Source organism: Haliotis asinina, chromosome 6 (assembly GCF_037392515.1).
Source record: "Haliotis asinina isolate JCU_RB_2024 chromosome 6, JCU_Hal_asi_v2, whole genome shotgun sequence".
Taxonomy (NCBI): Eukaryota; Metazoa; Mollusca; class Gastropoda; order Lepetellida; family Haliotidae; genus Haliotis; species Haliotis asinina.
The window spans coordinates 65,028,876-65,049,512 of NC_090285.1; the positions used below are offsets into that span (position 1 = coordinate 65,028,876).

The 20,637-nt window shown below is 38.9% G+C and overlaps 1 protein-coding gene across 2 annotated transcripts; it reads right to left on the reverse strand.

Annotated features, from left to right (window-relative positions):
* Window positions 1-151: 151 nt before the first annotated feature.
* LOC137286972 (X-linked retinitis pigmentosa GTPase regulator-like) lies at window positions 152-18,629 on the reverse strand. 2 transcript variants are annotated; one of them, XM_067819031.1, is made up of 19 exons: window positions 18,590-18,629; window positions 16,745-16,870; window positions 14,026-14,118; window positions 13,703-13,765; window positions 12,091-12,246; window positions 10,922-11,071; window positions 10,200-10,355; window positions 9,120-9,272; window positions 8,758-8,882; window positions 8,195-8,365; window positions 7,669-7,819; window positions 6,699-6,769; window positions 5,831-5,890; window positions 4,222-4,401; window positions 2,858-3,005; window positions 2,421-2,543; window positions 2,078-2,169; window positions 1,735-1,896; window positions 152-273 (listed from the first exon to the last, which is right to left on the reverse strand). In XM_067819031.1, exons 1-19 carry the CDS (start codon window positions 18,618-18,620, stop codon window positions 250-252), a joined length of 2,235 nt encoding a protein of 744 aa, XP_067675132.1. In that variant the 5' UTR covers window positions 18,621-18,629; the 3' UTR covers window positions 152-249. The 2 variants fall into 2 exon arrangements, with proteins under 2 accessions (XP_067675132.1, XP_067675133.1); XM_067819032.1 differs by lacking the exon at window positions 4,222-4,401.
* Between the last annotated feature and the right edge of the window lie 2,008 nt (window positions 18,630-20,637).

Below are 20,637 nucleotides of genomic sequence, written 5' to 3' on the forward strand. Positions count from 1 at the left end.
GTCTGAAGGCAAATCTTCTGTCCCATCGTCGCACGTAGCATTCTACAGAATATCAGAATATCACATCAGCTTCTTGAACCAAGAATGTGGATGCTACTAGTGATGCCTGATTGTTGATAAATATGTACATAACACTAGTAGCATCCATTTGTCCACCTGGCACTCAGCTCCAAGAGGTTATGGCAGTCATTGAGTTGTCTCCCCTAGGAAGATTTTCCAGACAAATGTCTACATCATTCCTTGGTCTGATCACAATATTGTGCAAAATCGCGACTGAAAACAAAGGAAAGGACAATGACACAAACAGTTTACAAATCACATTCACAAAACAGAAATATATGTGAGGTGTAAAGTGAGAGAACATGTACGTGATTGTGTGAGAATGCATGCATGTGTGAGTAAACATTCACAAGAGTTCACAGTCAGCAGCTGTATAAACCAGTAGTCAGCAGCAGCAGCAGCTATCGATGCCTACATCCACGTTTGCACAATCAGTCGTTCTTTCCAAGTGACCACCTGATCCCAGTTAGGGAGCTCATCTACTGGAGATCTGCTATACGCTGTCATTTCTTCAGGGAAAACCAACCAAACAGTTAAGAAGTTAGTTGTGGCACTGTGTGTACTTGCAGGTGTTCACCAGATATAATACTATCTCGTACTCAGCAGACTTTGATTGACTTGTGCTTCCCTGCCAGTATCACCGTATGTCTACCTGGCATCAAACAGTTTTTAAGTTTATACAGATTATCAGCCATCAAATATAATGCCTTTATTGTTTCTTATACAGGTTTAATCAACAATCTCAAGGCCTCATAGAAACACAGACAGAACTGTAACCTAAATGCGTGGATAACCTTCATTTGTGGATCCCTGTAATTATCATGCTATCTCATAGATTAATTCTTGTATGACGTCATGAAGTGGTACCTTTCATGAACACAATACCATACCTCGCTTAAAAAAATTGTTCCGAATCTTTGCACTTCACGTAAATACACTAAATCTAACTGGCCATCACTGATATAAATAGCCCCTGATCACTAATGCCACTGATACCAAGTGATACTTGTGAGATTTGTGAGAAGTTGTGAGATTTCGTTATTGTCATTGTCACATGTCATTGTCTGCTTTCCTAGGTGTCAATATTTACTGCAATGCACTGTCGTTCATAGAAATATATAGTAACTACACAATCCATGAAACTGTTGTGTGCACACGAATGGATGATGATTACAAATGGCTTCGGCAAAGAGATGAGTCAATCACGATGGGAACAGTAGTCATTTTCAATTTGCTGAATCAATGAATAAATAAACAGTGAGTATGCACTGAAAATAAGATTTTCATCACACTTATATCAATGAATGAAGGTTACGCAAAAGTAAAACTTAAGAAAACAGGAAAACAGGACAGGGTGGGTGAATGTGGGATTTACCATCAAAGGGACTTTCCTCTAAGCTACATCCCTATGCCAGAAAACTTTTGCCTTATGATGGTGATTAAATAACGCATCTGGTATTTTTTTTGTATTAGTTTCTGGCAAAATTATAACTCAACTAGTTTTGCAACATTTAAGGCCTTTTCAGGTCAAGCCCCTGGCAATTAGGGCCTTTTCAAGGCTCACACATAATAAGGACCTCTTTAGGCTTGTTCAAGCTTATACAAACCCTGTCCAAAGTAGCATAATTCTATTTGTCGCACCAATCTGCTCTTGCCCTAGAGGTCTGATCTCACCTTCTTCTTGGGTGGGGGTGCTTCTTCCTTCTTCTCCTCCTCTTCCTTCTTGTCCTTCTCTCCATCCTCTGCTTTGCCCTCTGCCTCATCATCTTCTTCCTCATCCTTTCCTTTCTTCTTCTTATCTTTGTCCTTCTTCTTGCCTTTTTTGTCAGTCTTCTCCTGGAATAATAACAGCAACCACATTGTTGATGAAAGACTACAAATATTATTTGATAATTGCCCCTTAATAGGTATAGTCTTATGGATGAATACATAAATAATCTTGAAGAATAATATTTGGTACCATTATCAATGGCTTCACTTAACAGTGAATAGCTTCACTTAATATTCTTCACCATACCTCTTCTTCATCTTCCTCCTCCTCTTCCTCTTTTCCTTTCTTCCCTTTCTTCTTGTCTTTCTTTTTATCTTTCTTCTCCTTTTCTTTTTTATCTGCAACACAATTTGACTACATTATCCTTTCAAACTGCCCCTTTCTTTATGTTTATAACTCCATAAATGAAGGCTACATACTGCTTTACATAAAACCTCCACAAATATAGGCTATGTACTGTTTGATTTATAACTTCACACAAGTTTTCTTACTTTCGTATCACTTCAATACACCTGAAAGACAGTCTTAGTCAAAAGCCTTCAGATCTTACTCCAAAGAACCACGGATGCTCTACAGCAAGACCTCCCACCTTTCTTCTTCTTTCCCTTCACCTCCTCTTCCTCCACCTCGTCTTTTTCTTCCTCCTCCTCATCTTCTTCAGCAGCAGCTTTCTTCTTCCCAAACAGACCTCCACCCTTCTTTTCCTTTTTGTCTGAAAGAGATGTAGCTTGTTAAGTCAGTGATTGCTAGGTTTAGTAGTTAAAGTATTCGCTCATCTCTCCAAAAAACTGGCTTCGGTTTTGACATGGGTACAATGATACACAATTTCTGGTGTCCTGCACTGAGATATTACTGGAATATTGTTTAGTGGTGTAAAACTAAAACTCACAGACTCACAGACTCACAGACTCACACACTCGTATGTTGACAAATCCATCAGGGGTACACCTACATTCCACTTAATGAAAGTCGAAAACAATTAAACAGGAACAAGTTTGGCACACAAATATTAATTAGACAACACACCTTTCTCTTTCTTCTTGTCTTTCTTGCCCTTCTTTCCTTTCTTTTCTTCTTCTTTTTCCTCCTCTTCCTCCTCATCTTCTTCATCTTCCTCCTTCTCATCCTCAGCCTTCTTCCTGGGGGTGGGAGTTGTTCCAGGCAAGGTGCGAGGCTGAAACAACCAATGTCCCTAGTCACTATCAGACAACAAGATCAACAATTTCATGGACAGTCAACCTGTTATACTCGAGTTGAAAAGCATAAACAAAGGTATGGTGTCGTGAATCAAAATTTTAGTTATTTCTTTCTTATCAATAAAGTCATGTATCAACATGTTTGTTTGCCACACTCAGTAACCCTCTACATATAAGATGGTCATCTGTGAATAATGGACGAGACAATCCAGTGATTGACATCATCAGCATCAACCCAAGCAATAGTGATAAGATACGATATGGACATGTGGTCCATTTTATTGCCTTTCTTTCTGAGAAGCATAGGTCGTGACAAGACAGAGAATAACAGACTGCTGTGGTTGCTCTATTTTCACTTTATCCCAGATGTCACATGCTTTCCTTTTTTTCCTGTCAGTAGCAGTGACTTGTTTTAGAAATGTCCTATTTTGTTCAGTCATACTTACCAGTTTCTGAAAGTGCTACAGAAACAAAACCATGAAGATGCAAAGACACACCATGAGAAGCGCAACCAGTATCAGTACAAGACAACTATCTCCACATTAGATACCACACAGCCAGATTAGCCACATATTTCAACATGCAGTAGGTTAGCAGGACGAAAAATGGTGATGCAACTGAGAAGAAAATGTTGCAGTGTCATGAAGAAACAATACAGGTGATCACATGAAGAATACAGCACCAGGTCAGACATGAAGTTTTCATGCCTGACATTTAAGAAAAAAACTAAAAGAATTTCAGGCCATCAACTAGAGAGCTGCAATCCTTGTGAACTCGAAAAAATCATTTCATTCCTCTTAACTCCCTGAAATACTAATGACTTGTGAAACACAAAAGGATTTTCAGACTCCATGTGTGAGGAAAAGCATGTGTTAAGATTCTTGTCCAACAAAACAGTGCAGTGCCAACCAGTTGTCTCCCCTTGATCACAGCACAAGCCTGGAACTAACGACCATTGTATCTAAAATCATAGATCACAGCTATTGCCAGGTTAGAAATGTGTTACTGGTTTCATCACCATTTGAATTATTCATTGTAATTATTTAACTGATATAACATATGATGTCATAAAAAGATCAAGGGAGAAGTGAAGGACAAATTGCAAATCTGATAAGCTCAACCAGCCTGGTGCTGTCACCAAAGATGGGACCTGACAGTGGTGTTAGTTCTGTGATGCACCACCCAACACCTTACTTGGGGGTCCTCATTCTCCTTCTCATCACTTAGTTCATCGTCCCCCTCTTCTTCCATGCCATTGGCCAGTTCCTCCACCTTCTCCTTGCTCCACTTATCATCCTCCTCATCCACCTTCCTCTGGATTTCCTTCTCCTGCTCATCCTCTGACCCTGCCACCCCCTCGTCCTCAGAGTCCTCCTGTGAGCAACAACTAGTCTAACTGGCCAAGCCCAAGCAGCATCATGCATGCAGATTAGGAGCCTCTGCTACTTTTGTTACACCATTGCCATGGTAACCATCAGACCAGTCATAAATACATGCTTGTTTATGGCAACATGGGACAATAATTTGAGTTGTGATTCTGTCTAAAACATTTCTGACTTAAATTTTGCTTCCACAAATTAGCCTGACATTCAATCATTGAATACTGCTATACAATTCGCATTTTCAATCACAATACATTGTTGAAATTACTGCAGGGACATAATGTTTACACAAAAAATGTTGACCTTTCTTTTTTGCAAAACGATTTCCCAAAGCTCTTCATTGATACCTAACTTCTGTAAGAAACAAACCAATTGTTTCAAAGAAGAGTTGTATCACACACACTAACTGTATTTCCTCTGAAATTCCTTGAGTTTTGATGGTAATGATTATTTTCATGATGTGTTGCGACTAATCTTCAAAAAGCTAACTACTATTGCAGTTTTCATTAATACCAGATATCTTAACGTGTGCAAGGCAAAAAAATAATCTTTTGAACCTGACTGAAATAGAAATCCTTACACTTGGAGTCTGACTTCATGTGATTCCGGTCTGAGGTCAACGTCAATGAGAGGACAGAGTCAGTATGTCGCCATAACCAAACCTCATTTACCACTGACCTCATGGTGGACTAATTTGTTAAGTATTAATTGACGTATTGTCATCTCTGAATCATCAATATTCTACATCAGTTGTTTTGACAAAAAGTAACTTATCTCATGTTCTAATAACATGTAAAACAAGTTCAGTGAACAGCAAAATTACAAACATTGTCATCAAGAGTTTTGATTTGTCTAAAAAAAATGTCAAATAAAAAGTTTCAATATTGACTGACACATAGGCCTTCACACGAGTCCTGTATATTTGAATGAGAGATGCAGGGAGATAGCTCTTCTCTGCCAAGAGAACTATTCTGATACCAGTGTCAGTACTCCTATTATTCATCCCAACATACACACATTTGTGTCATATAGTAATAAATTCTTTAATATTAACATACAAAAATTTAATTGAAATGAAGTGTCTTCAACTGAGCATAAAATATGAAATGTAACAATCTTGACCTGGCTTGACTTTTGTCTTCAGTGACATTTGCATTAACAAACTAGAATGTGTTCAAACCTAACACTGTTTAGACATGAAGTCACAGTCCATGTTGTGAAACACATACCACTACAAATGGTCTCAAAAACTCAGAAATATTTAGGATATTATTCATCATGATTATTTTCGACAATGAACATTAAAAATCTAGGTCAAGATGCAAGCCTATTTCTCTTGAACCACACAAACATGAACACACAATGACTATGCATGCAACACAGTCTTCTAAACACAGAGCTGAAGGACACACAATTGCTACCTTGGGCTGTGGGGCCTTCGTCTTGGGAGATCCTCTAGGTAGTGGCTGAGGGGTGATTTTCTATCAGAGGGGTAAGAAAGCAAGAGGGTTAATGGTCTATCTGTTGCCAGCATCTTGAAGTACACATCATGTACACAAACCTTGATGCCCAAAATGTGATTGTGTCCTAGTATTTGTAATAACCTGTCCCTGTCAATACCTGGGATTCAGATGGGTTCGTTTTCTTGGACAGTGACAGAAGATTAATTTTTCAAATTGTTAGTGACATAGAAAAATATTTCCAATTAGAATTCATTAAAGGAACTGAAAATATTGTAATCCCACCTGTCACAATCAACATAAATAAAACAGAATCATACATTCATACCCATAAGAGCATATTCTTGGGTTTAGCCGCAGCGTATGAAAAATCAAATTTTACACAGTAACATTAGGTATGGGCTGGGGGTAAAAGAGCTCTCCAAGGTTGGAGATCAATAAAAACTGCAACCCTGAAATCAGTCATGATTGTGTAAGATATTCCAGGCTTTACTCACAAACTGTGTCATCCCTTGAAGATAAAGTCTCACATTAATTCAAGATTTCTCAAGATTGTCAGACCCGCATTTCCCTTTGAAACATGATTTGAAATAACTAGGTTTGTGTACATGACAACAAAGATGAAAAATCAAAGTGACTATTACTCTAAACTTCCAACTATCTAAGGTTTACTACCTGACTCATACATGAAGATGAACACACTGACATAATGTTGGCAGAGCGTGGCTTCATCAAGGATATACTGGACATCTTTCAAGTCACCAGATGTAAGTTCTCTAGTGACATGGAAAGGCAAACATGGCTGATGTAAAAAAAACCTCATTCCTACCTTCTTCTCCTTTGCCACTTCCTCCTCCTCTTCTTCTTCGCTTTCTTCTTCTGATTCTGATTCCTTCTTGTCTGCAGAATGGGCAAAAACTTTATTGACACAAGACACAAATCACAGGTAACACTGAAAACATGTTTTGGGGGGAAAAACATCAAATTGTGTATGGTGTTGCATCTGCACAATGAGAGAAATGGCTAGCTGCATAACATTTGCATTACAGTTTCCAAAATCTGAAGAAACACCTATGTTTAAATTTGTCCTTATCCACCCTCTCAAACCAAAAACCCTGTCTCTGTCCACCCTGACCATCCATCTTGCCTTTATTCAACCTGCCCACCCACCCATCTTGCACTGATCCACCCTGCCTGCCACCTTATCCTGATTACCTATATCCCTCCACCCATCTTATCCTCATCCACCCTTCCCACCAACCGTACACTGGTTACCTATGTCCCTCCACCCATCTTGTCCTTATCCACCCTGTCCACCCACCCATTTTGTGCTAATCCACCCTGTCCATCCATCCATCTTGTCCTTATACACCCTGTCCATCCACCAATCCTGTCCTGATTAACCCTGCCCATCCACATCTTGCACTGACCCACCCTGCCTACCCACCTTATCCTGATTAACCCTGCCCACCAACCAATCGTATCCTGATTATCCCTGCCCATCCACTCATCTTGTCCTGATCCTCCCTGCCCCTCTGCCCATCATGTCCTTAACCACCCTGCTCACCCACTCATTTTGTCTTTATCCAGGCTGTCCATCCACCCATCTTATACTTATCCACCCTGCCTCTCTACCCATCTTGTCCTTATCCATCCCACTCGTCCACTCATCTTATACTTATCCATCCTGCCCCTCCCTAATGTAGCCACTGCCACTATCCATTCAACCCATATTATTCGTTACATCCCATTTCATCCATCTTGTCCTGTCCATCTCTCCAAGTTCTGGTTGCTCTCACCATCTATCTTGATGCCAGGAAGCATGCCCTTCTGCAATAGATTTGCCTGGTTTTTCATGTTGGGGAGTGTCGCATGGCCGTTGAGCACCGGAAGTGTGCGGTTGTTTCCTAGCGATGGCAGCGTCCGGTTCAGTGACATATTGGGACTTGGCTGTACAAACAGGTGTACGTTAGGTCAGAGCATCTTACATTAATAGGTCCAAGGGAAGTAAAGAAAAAATGTTAAACATCTGTGCAGTATATGTCATTGTCACTCCAGTTCATGGTTTAGAAAATGCTAAAAATACAATCTTCTCAAGAAAGCCACTTGTCAGTTATCAGAATGTTCACATGGTTAGATAATCTGACTCAAGTTAGAAAACTGGCACTACAAAATGCTTACAAGTGTTCAGAACTGTTTACTGGTTGATTGGGAAAGTTTTTCTGTTCAGAAATGGTTACTAACAACCAACAAGTATTTTTCTAGGAATTTAAGGGCTAATTTAAAGGCTCCTTTTGGTGCCCTCGAAACAATACTCGGGCTAACCATGGTCTGCCTCCTCCGATCCCTCGCTGACACGCTGTTATTGAGGTCGAGTCCCTTTAGCGTGTGATTCAACATCCGTGCTGCTTCCTCAATCTCCACTTCGATGTCAACGTCTTTGTCCTGTATCCGTCTCCGTGCCTTCACAATCATGTGACAACCTCCACACGACACCTGCAATGTCAAACACATAGGCACTGGAGTGGAGGATTCCTATAAGGCCTTTCATCCTTTCAGAGACACAACATGCTGGCTGCACTGTTTAATGGTGAGAAGAAGTCTCATGTTATGTACCACTAACATAGCTTTCTACTTTTCCTTTTCCGCTACAGACAAACAGGGATAATACACTTCAACATATAACTCTGATTCTGAGCTGATCAGTGCTTGTGTTTCTTCTTTCCACTTCTGGTGTTCCCTTCCATGATAGTGCTAGAAAATTGCTAAAAGCAGCGTAAACTAATATCATCCTCTCTTGTTTACTTAAATTACATATATAAGAATATTTAGTACCAGAATGCATTAGTTCATACACCTATCATGATGTAAATAAAATTGTGACTTACCATTTGCACCTTGAACTTTGTAAATCGATCTACCCTGTGAGGTTTGAACTGATTTGAGAAACTCTCCTGCCCGAGCCCCAACTTGCCATGTCTACCATCACCACATGTATATAGCTGCCCACCCTCTGGAACACAAATTAATAACAAAATATCTTCACAGCTGTTTCCACAAAAATATCACATCATGGAACCTCGAATTTGAAGACGGCTGATGACTGTCTAAGATATTCCTGTTAATGTACATTGTTTTGGCAAAATACAAAATAAAGACCTTTTTTTTCTCTTTAGCCATAACAAACATTCAAGCAAGAACCTCTGCTCTCTCTCCTCAGACAAAACTGCCATTCTAACAGTACAGATACCTGAGACAATTGCTGTGATGTTTTCCCCACATGCTATATGTGTGACCTTGAATTCTAGTTTCAACAGGTGTGGCACAGCTGTCTGTAGAACCAAGGTGCCATGTCCTAGTTGGCCATTAGCTCCCTCTCCAAAGGTATACACAGACCCACTCTCTGAAAGAAGGAACAAAGATGCACACTGATTTCCATCTAAAAACAGTGAATACTTATTGGGACAATTCAAAACCATAATTCTACCTTAAAGGTCACATGCAACCAAAAAATCAAAACTGAGGTATTACTTATTCACGATATATTAAATGTATTGCTGATCCAGAAAAAACAAATAAACAAAATTATAAGCGTATTATCGCAAATCAAAAGTGCAATATTTGGTACTTGGGTTTACCTCCCTCGAAATGAAGCAGTCGCGAACCCAGTCAGAGCCAGTGGGTCTGCACACAAGTATAACAAAGCTTTTTCATTGGCTGATATACTTAGCTGGCTCTTGTTTATAGCTTATAAGGCTGATAGGTGTTAATTCACGTGGTCAGTGATTGAATGTGGTACATTGTATATTGTCATTAACAGACAGGCGTACATATAAGTGTCAATAAACCAGACATTGAGTTTGCTCTGTGACAGAGTCTGCTTACCACAATCAACATGGTTTTTTTGATGGAACAAGTAGATTATTGACTTCTTTGTGTACAAAGCCAAGATTAGACTACTGCTCATGACCTCATACTCCAGGCAGGCATACTGCTTCAAGCTCCACGAACCTATTCACTCCACGTGTTATGAACGCAGCGCAGTATATCTGTTGAAACCACTTTTTCACCCAGCCCTGGTCGATAATTAGCGAATCATTTGAACTCCCATTTCGCTGGCTTTTTTTCATTGTGTTTTTTCTTTATAGGTTGAATTGGCATTTTTGATGATTTGTTTGTTATTAGAATTTGCAAAGTTGTGTTTTACATTGCATGTAAAATAGCATACATTACTTAAGTGCATTTGTCAGCTGTAGCAAAGATGCATATCTATTCATTATACGGCATACTCATAATAAAGCCAAACTCTCTTGTGACCATAACAACAGACCTGTGAGCACCACTGTGTGTGACCCTCCACAGGCCACCCACTTGACTTTTTCTGTGATGGAAGACACATGTTGAGGGGTGGCGTATTCAGCCGGGTTGTCCCCCAGGCCTAGCTTGCCATTTTCTGTCTCACCAAATGTGTACAAGTCGCCACTCTCTGGTAACAGAAAAAATATGATGGAGAGACACACTTAGTACTCCAGAACTAAGCTAAACCATAGTTGTGGTATCTTCCCATTATGGCTACTCCCAGCTTGACTACTCATGAACACAAACACATAATGGAGCACCCTACACTTAATAATGGAGAATGCTGAATGCAAGTACATGTATACACAAAACTGTAATTTCAAAATTGCACACCTATAAAAACTGAAATTGTCCATACCTAATATTCATGTTGGTTTTATTTTGATATATGTTTTGGAAACATTGTAAGGCTATCACAAGAGGTCTCTCATCAGATGTGTATTTCTGTCCTTATTAATAAATCACACAGTATACGAGTAGAGCAAATTGAAGCTAAACATTGATATCTCCATTAAAAGACACATAATGCTGAAATTCATAGTTCCAAATAATATTAAAGCAATAAAGCAAGTCTGATGCAAACACTGTCCAGGAACATGATAAAACTGTTTCAAACAATTAGAATAGTATATTGCATTAGGTTCACAATAAGCACTTCATGCACAAGGGCATAAGAGGACAATCAAGGCTCACCTGTGACAAGGGCTGTATGGTAGTAGCCACATGATATACACACTACATTCTCCTCAAATGGAAGCTCCTTGGGGGTGGGGACCTCTGTATCATGACCCAAGCCCAGCTGGCCCTCACCCCCACCACCCCACACAAACACCCGACCATCCTCTGAAACAAACACACAGCACTATCAGACTACACTGTACAAAATGCAATATACACGTGTTTAGTGTTTTCCATTGCCCAATGAACTTTTAAATTTTCTTATCCAAAGTTTGGGTTGTTTTCAGTCCTAAGTATAATTCTAGTTCTGTATTTAAAACTTTTTGCCTTTCTGAAGTTCTCCTTTGTGAAAATACCAACTTAATGGGAGTGATGTTGACAACTGATTTCCAGCAAGGCCACATAAACCTACTCCCTTTTGTTTATGCTCTTTTTACTTATGCTTTTCATAACAAACAATTAGAGAGGTTCAAAATGTGAAACACTGATTCAACTCCTACAACGTCTTCACAAAATTCTACCTTAACCTTTGTTCAGAATGTACTTGGAACACTAAAACATTTACATATGGCAAAAGTTTTAATGAAGTAAATGGGCATTTTGAGCAGTAATGATACTGTACGATTTAAAAGTACCTAAACAATTAAACTGAACAAGTTTTCAGCATGAGTGAGTCAGTTTTGTTTTAATGTATCTGTCAGTAATATTCAAGCTGTATGGCAGTGATATGTAAGCAGTCAAATCTGGACAAGACAATCCAGTGATCAACAGCATGAACATCAATGTATGCAACTAGGATACAATGACGTGTCAACCAAGTCTGATCACCCAATCCAGTTGCTTCTTTCGACAAGCATGGGTTACTGAGGATCAATCCTAAACAACAGTGTGTAAACAACAGTAAATATGGTAGTGCAGAGTCAGAGAGTCCAAGGAAGGGCTGAGAAAGAAAATGCATTCATTATCAAAATTCACAAGAAATAATGACATATAATATATTCGAAACTAAAAACAGCTTTGAGACAACAGGGATATAGCCAGGTGGAAGTATTCATGTGGTGAGGAGCTCACATGACCCATATGGATGTGTATGTGGTCTCTGTGTGGAGTGGTAACAGGATACACTCAGTACATACATGCATAGGTGTTCACAGATGACATACAGAGTAGGGTCCTCCACCTACCTGTGAGTGCCACAGAGTGTTCCACTCCTGCCCCCAGCATACAGTATGGCATGGCATCTAGAGAATCTATATGGGAGGGTGAAGTGGAGTCGTCTATCCCCTCTATACCCAGCTGACCCTCGCCATTAGCACCAAAGGAAAACAGTTTACCAGACTCTGAAAAAGTACAAGTTTAGAAACATCTTATTGAATAAGAGATGTAACTAAGCATAATGAACAACAATACATTCTTTGTATATTCAACCTCACTAAAACTACTTGGTGCTATGAAAACCTGTCATTCAAATTGGAGATTATGAATTATCGTTGAAGATTCTTGTTGTGATTTTACGAGAAAGTGCAGCTTGTATTAAAGAATTATATGTTCTGTGTCTCTGGAGCTGTGAATGTGAAAACAATGTGCACACTTAAATTTCACTAACTTGACTTATGCAAAGCAAATACATCATTTACATTAATAGCTCTAGTTACCCAATCACATTCCATAGTCTGGTTAGCCAATCAGATACCCTCCCATACTAAATGGTGCCACTAGCCAAATAAACATCCTCCAATATTACATGGATTGGTTAGCCAATCAGATACCCTCCAAATGGGGGCATGGTGGGCGAGCTAGCTAAGGCGCCAGGCTAGTGATCCAGCGAGGTTGAGGTTTCGGGATCGAGCCGACCTGTGATCGGGTGTAAAACCCTTGGAGTCAGCTTTGTGTGCAGACTCTTTCAGTGCTGTCACAATCCCTAGTGTACAGTACACCACCCTGTGCACTTAAAAGAACCGACAAATGAGTTGGTATATGACCCGATGGTGGCCACATGAACACGTGCATACACCTGGTTGCGGGTACAGCAACGTGCAGTAAACTTGGACAAAGTGCTGTGACTATGTGTCCCAGTCCACCCAGCTGTCAACTGGGTACCTCGTTAGGATGAGAGAGCCACGATAAACTCGGTGCACCTAGTGGCAGCAAGAGTTGTATACTCCCCCGAGAGTTGAGATTGACATACGATTGACATCCAGTGATCGGGGGAAAAATATCAGCGCCTTGAGCATGCACTAGTGCATGGATATGTGCGATATATAAATATCCTATCTATCTAATACTAAATGGTGCCACTAGCCAAATAAACATCCTCCAGTATTACATGGATTGGTTAGCCAGTCACATACCCTGGCATGACTTGCCAATTAAATACCCTCCCATAGTACATGGTTTGCTTAACCAAATCAAATTCTCTCACATACTAAACAGCTTGGTTCATATACCAAAAAACATCAAATTTATTTATCAGTTCTTGTTGATCAACAGCAAAGTTTGCGTAGCCATAAAAATCTAATTTGACAAAGGCAAAATCCTCTCTACCAGACATCAGGACCTCACTAAAGGAAAACTCTCAGAAGCTAAAGAAATTGGTCAACATAACCCTTTGGTTAAAAGGTTGTTACATCTAGTCTGCCTATGAAGATCAATTGACCCAATTTCATTCTGAAACCAGTCACTTTATCACATTTTATTCCTTAAAATCTGTATGCCTTCTGCATGCTCTGTACATGTGTCTTCACAACCTGTATCAATGACATCAATCTGATGAAAAGGTAACAGGTGTAAACCTACCTGTTGCAATTACTGAATGATTCCGTCCACATGCAACTAGTTTTAACTTTTCTGTTTTTAAAGCTGTAACACAAGAATGGATTCATTATGGGATAATTAAATGAATTCTTAGTATTAAAAGACATGCTATTACAAAAAAAAAGAAGAAAAGAATCAAGCAACATCTCAGAGATTGAAATGAACCATCAAGATCCACTGAGATAACATATTTCCATGGCTACATGCACGCTTCTTTCAAATTTGAGACTTTCTTCTAAAAAACCTCCAATTTTGGAAATTACTTTTCAATTTCAAATTTCAGACAAAAACAACAATCAACTTACATTTAATACAGCTAGGTTTGGTGGCACTTTTAACATCAAGTAGGCCAAGCTGGCCCCAGTTGTTGGAGCCAAACATAAAGATACGACCACTACCTGCAAGAACAAGAAAATATAATTGCTCAGGTTAACAAAGAGTTTCTAATCTGCCTTGAATAGAATTTCAGTCAGATGATGGATTCTGGCAAATCTAAGGGAGGTCATTATCAAGAGAAAATTGCAGCACCAAAGACCCCTGGGTCACCTTGTGCCTTCATGAATGACTTCATCATGACTATACAAGGGTGCAATGAATCCAGAATGACATGAATATGATACATATCACAAATATTGAGTTACAATAACTTGTCAGCAAATGATGTATATATCTAATGAGTTAATAACCAACAAAACACATTAGACATGTTTATTTATGACAACAATGCCTATTGACCACAATGTTGTGAAATTATATGCATTGTAAATAAGACTGCTGGATCATTACCCTGCCTGGCTTGCCTATATACCATTTTGTACATCCTGCATTGTCTTATCAGGGCTCCTCTGACTAATGGTGATCTCTCTATCATATTATACATGATTTCACCAAAATCATATGATCAATATTTATTGAAATCTTGAAAGAAATTAACTGGAAGTGGTGCACATACATAGTACTAACACATCTTTCAAGAAGCCCCAAATTAGTCTATCAGTAGTTCCTAAATGAGTAAGATTATTTTTTTTCAACTGTCAATATTATCAGGATGCCATAAAATGGGCTGTGTAGGGGCAACGTAATTGCCACCCAAGTCCTCACTGAATTACTGTATAGGGCCAATACATGTCAAAGGTTCAAATGTTTTTTAAAAGCCACTTGCCACAGCGCAAGTGACTTTAAGAAAGTAACCTGTCCTGAGTAATTTTCCACTTATCCTGATTTTATGGCATAATCAAGAGTGATAAAGAGCAAAGAAAGCTAACTCTGTTTTATTATTATTGTGAAATTTATTAGCTACATTTTGAGCAGATATGGCATGAAATCCAAGTTTGTTTGCAGTTTGAAACCATAAGTGGAAATTATCTAGTAGCCCAAGGACAACTAAGATACCATTATTTGAAAACTGACTTGTCCCAGGTGTTGGGTGCTGGGATATTTGAACCCATACAGGCAAAATGTATCATGTAGATACCTTTGAACACATCCAACAGTGTAACGTGTTATATTTGGGCTTACACTTTTTTAGTTAAGTACAAATTCTAGTACTTTCTGAGTTGATTCCCATGCAGGATTTGAACCCACACCCTCAGAGTCAGGCACCTAATTGCCAGCACACAGTCCGCTGCCTAACCCACTCAGCCAAAACGACTTCCACAAAAACAAGTGTTTGCCACTAACATGGCAAGGACCTCTGTCGCTAAAGAAGAATGAAATATTTATAACATGTTCAATACTCTTTACTTTTTGCTCCCACACAAGATGCGTGAATGACTTGTGTCTGGATAATCACCCAATGTAGGCTGTCAACAAAATTGAGGAAATTGGTTGCAATGTTTTATGGAATATTTATGGAATATAACAAGAATCTGAATCATGGTGACCTTGAAAATAAGTTGGAGGTCACCAAAACTGACTGGTGTTTTTGTAATCCCCCAATGTAGACTGTCACCAATTCTAAAGATGTTGGGTACAGTAGTTCATGATATATTGCATTAACAAGAATCTAAATTGTGGTGACCTTGAAAATAAGTTGAAGGTCACCAAAACTGACTGGTGTCTGCATCAGTCTAAGTAAACTTCGTCTCAATGTATTTCGTTACACTCTACCACTGAGTCTAACAAAACCTAGTAGAAGGTCGCGTCAGGTAACCTTTGAGCTACCAATGATGGTCCTATCAAATGCGAGACGTTTAAATAGATTTAACCAATCAGACAACGGCTACCATTTAGGGATCAGAGGGACTTTCAAAATATTCAGGTCACCGAGACAGATCTCTCCACAAACAAAAATCAGCATATAACACAGTTATTTGACCTGCAGTATATACGCTTTGGGGTTTCTGATAACATGGTTACCATTTGCTAATATTTCTGCACATTAACATCCTTGAATATTGTCAAAAACACTGTTTTCAGCGACTGTGTACTCACCGTTGTCATGGCAGTACGTACACCATGTGCAACACTCGGAAGCTATCGTACGCTAAATAGCATTCGGAATCGTTCGGGTACGAACCTTTTCGAGATAAAAAGTTCATAAGGGATGTGCGAAAGTGCACTTTCGCGATTCGGTAAGCTGTGTTCTGACTGGTCAATCTCAAAGGTTATCTGACGCGACCTCCCATAAGGTTTTGTTAGACTCAGTGGTGGAGTGTAATGAAAAGTACTGAGGATACGTTTACTTAGACTGGTGTCTGCATAATCCCCCAATGTAGGCTGTTAACAAACATGGAGATATTCGGTACAATAGTTCATGTGATATTGCGTTAACAAGAATTGGGATGAACATACATACATACAGATGCTGCTGAATACAGCCCCCCGCCCCGCGTTGCAGCGGGGAACAATGAAATGCCATTTTATCATGCCATTCTGCAACATACAGACACATTGCCTTTTGGGGGGAATACCTCACTTCCTCACCATCAAAGTTGACAAATATTGGAAATTGTCTGGCTCACTGTTTAACCCTTCAAGGTCCTGTCAGTGATACAGAAACATAAGTAGTCACATATATCTTACTTGTGATAAGGGCTGTGTGCTCATCTCCACATGCAATCTGCAAAACTTTGTCATTTTTAACCCAAAACTTGTTTGGCACATTTTCTGCAAAGAAGCTCTTCCCAAATGTGAAAATTGCTCCAGTTTCTGAAAACAGAAAATAATAATGAATCAATCACTATATTATTAGGTCTGGAATCTTGTGTAACAGAAACAAGGTAAATGCTATGTGTGCTCCTGGTTGACACACCTCATTATATCCCAATTGCCTTGATCAATGCTCATGCTGTTGATCACTGGATGGTCTGCCCCAGACTGGATTTTTTACATACCTCTGCCACATAACAGTGTGGCTTTAAACAACAATCAATCAATTATTACAAAAGCATTGTTTTGTTTTGGCATCATTACTAATTTTATTCACAGATAAAAAGCATCTCTAAAACATGCTCTTCACTCAAAACAGGATTATGTCCCTGAACTGATTCAGAATTATTGTATCTAGGAGTCACATTCTGAATGATTCATCAACTCAAAGATGCATAAAACGGTACAACAAAATGTTTTTCAAAAATAATGCCCAATACTCACTGTAAACCTGGATTGTAGTCAACAGCAAACATCACCAAAACCAGCTACTTGACCAAAATGAATCTAAACTTACTCCAAAATGGCAATGAATCATAAGTCAATAGAGATGCCATCATTGGTTTGGACATGTTTATGAAATTTCACCTATATTGGACCAGTGATTTCTGAGATGATTATAAAGGATTACCAAGGACAAGTGATGGTGGACAAGTCTCCAAATAATGTACCTTCAACTGGAAGAATTAATGCTTGTCAAAAACCTGTTTCTAAAAATGAATCACTCATGTGAAAGAAATCTTAAATCTGAAACACAAATATTTTGAAAAGAGTGAAGTTTCTGCACTAATACAGAGAAGATACTGACCCTCCCTGAAAGCTTATTGCATGTATGGATGACCATCCCAGTATTCTTGAATATTTTATTCACCCTCCTCAGTATATTGTGGTAGGAACACGATGTTTAGCTAGCTGAACTATCTCCTATCACCTAGTCCTAAATGACAAAATGCATTACTTGGAATCAGATTATATTCTATAATCTTGATTTGCATGAAAATCTCAAAATATGTTTATTATGTTGCATGACCGTTTGCAAGAGATTCTCACAGTTGAAATGTTGTACCGTTTTGAATGGCCCTCACATTCTCACTTACAACTGCCTTATCAATGAGCGGTCCTCAAATACGCACCTGGCTAAGTACATGGAACGAAGCGTCCGTACAATCACTCCTTTGCGTCCGAATTTTCGAACATGCACTTACGTTATGCCATTTAAGTACACACAATGCATTTTATATTGTTTCGAATTTAGTGTTAACTTCATTCCTGTACCAAAGATGTCGAGTCAGAATTGATGACTGAGAGGTATCTAGAGCAATAGTGTTTAACGACTGTCAACTGCAAGTATGGTCATGTATTTGTATTCATTCCCATCCCATGTTCGTTGTATAGAAACACTCTTCATGACATTTGCTTGTCTTTCGTACACAGAGGCAGGATGGATATTCTCCAGCTATGAGAACAAAATTACACACCCTACCTAGAAATATCAAAGACAGTAGCTTGATTACACACTGTTAGTAACTGAGAACATTAAAATCACATTTTCTGACTTTTGACAGCACTTTCGCGCTTACTCATTTCTGTTTTACTTGTACACTCGTTTATCGATTTAAACTTATACACCAGTTGACAAATGTATCAGTACACAATCCCACAATGTTTCATTTGAAAATGACCAACATAATGTACATAAACATCAGTAATGTAACCTACCTGGGATATCCGAGTCGTCAGTCGACGCCATGTTCGTAACCTAAACAACTTCCAGAAATGCCCGGATGAAGCACCTGCTACTTCCGTTCAAAACACGTGCGTTTGTTTACATCGGTCCGCGCAACTCAAGCGCGGCTTATTCGGGACTGCAGACATTTTTAACATGTTTAATAAAATAATAACCATAATAATAAGTTTTATTCAGATGCATACTGCACCAATTTCCGACCGAAATGACGATTTAAGTAAATGTAATATTTTATACATGTATATAATACACCTGACAAATTACACAAAAATCATAAACTTTCTTCATTTGCAAAATTCGCGAAGGCAGAAACACTGAAGTTTCGGTTCAATTCTTTTTCTGAGTGCTTATGGCCATTTGTAATGTATTACTACAATCTGTAGCTGGTAACGAGGAAACAAGTTGTTTATTGATATTTGGATCGATTGTCACCAGCCTGGTAACGAGCTGCGTTAGAAACAAGAAAACACATAACACCACAACACACACCTTAATGAGTGAGGCAGTGTGTACTTGCAGGTTGTAAATGTATGGTTTGTTCACCTGGAATATTTTTAGAAAAATCTATTTTCCCCAGACGTAGATAAAAAACTTATGTTTAGTGAGCGTCGGTAACAATCTATTTTCACTTTCAAAACACATATAACTCATATGGCGTGTGTGTCTTTTGCACAAAAGGAAATTATACATGTTTTCACTACTGCGTAACACTTTGGCATATTTGTGTAAGTGTGCCTATATATGTTTGGTACAATGGCAAACAGAATCAATAAAATACATGTCTTTCTGTGCGTCTCTTGACGACGTAACATAGCCTTTTCATGTCTTTTTTCAGCTTGCTGTTTAGATGAATTCTAACACTATTGTGACTGTTTCTGACAACTTTTGGCGCTATTCTTCCCACGATATAACTATTTCTAAGGGCGTTTCATTTCTACTTCTGCTTAACGACGTACCCATACTATTTCTCAAGATCTTTCAAAGTTATATTCTCTCAGAGAACGTTACAGATACATGATCATGACATTTCATGGCTATTTCTTACATATTAATAAGATATATTCCGTTTTCCGTAGATCACTAACAAGGATGTTATTACTCGATCGGATTGTAGCCAAAAGAGGACAAGGATAAAGGGCCAAAATTGAAAAGTCAAAAATGCCAATGGAATGTGGTCAACAGAAAGTCAAAAGGGTCATATACTTAAAAAAGAAAAATATTAGATTACTAACTACCTGTAATCATTGCACTAACAGTTGTATGGTAGAAAGTAAACACTTAGTTGTATGGTAGAAAATAAACAGTTATCCAGATTTTTTTAATAAACGACACTGAGACACCCTGATATGTTCAGGATGTTTAGGCCCAGAACTACTGTAACAACACGTAATGAATTTCTTTTAATCTTACTGTTTTCTAAAAGTTTGACCGTTTTGACATGAGTCTATGGCTCTTTTGACCTTCCGTTGGCCCTTTTGATCTGTTCTCACGCGATCCAAAGGCGCCGGTATAGCATAATTGAATCACACGGTAAAACATCTTTATAGTGAAGCAGAGATAACCACCAGGGAAGACCCTGTTCTGTTCTTTAACGTTGTGACTACCCTGGGAATGACAGCTGTCTAATTGGTGATATTCTGTAGCGGAACGGTACAGAGTCCCCACAGTGTTTATTCCTTTTGGGGTCTGGGGTGGGTAGGGAGTTGCACAGTATTGAGAAAACAAAGCGTGCACATATCATTTTCACCCGAGTTTCAATGGTCATTTATTAACCTCTCAGGACAAGGGCACATCCTTGCATCTCCCTCTAGATCCGCCTATTTCTACTGAGGAATGGTATTTCAGCAGACTAGAGATATTTGAAAATGCTAAGCTGGTAGAAGTATATGTCAATGCCCGTCGCTGTGTAAGTACAATACTCGTAGCGACGCTTAATCATATTTCCCCGTAAAGGTTAAGAACTCCTTTATAACACGTGACATAATTTCTAATCAGTTTGTTTAAACACAACTTGATCTTG

Excerpts from the sequence above, each read along its gene's own strand:
- LOC137286972 (XM_067819031.1), bottom strand. The coding sequence starts at position 18,620 with ATGGCGTCGACTGACGACTCGGATATCCCAG. Across the intron at positions 10,356-10,921 it reads CCATACAGCCCTTGTCACAG|AGAGTGGCGACTTGTACACA; the intron begins GTGAGCCTTGAT and ends TTCTGTTACCAG. Across the intron at positions 3,006-4,221 it reads AGGAGAATGAGGACCCCCAA|CCTCGCACCTTGCCTGGAAC; the intron begins GTAAGGTGTTGG and ends TGGTTGTTTCAG.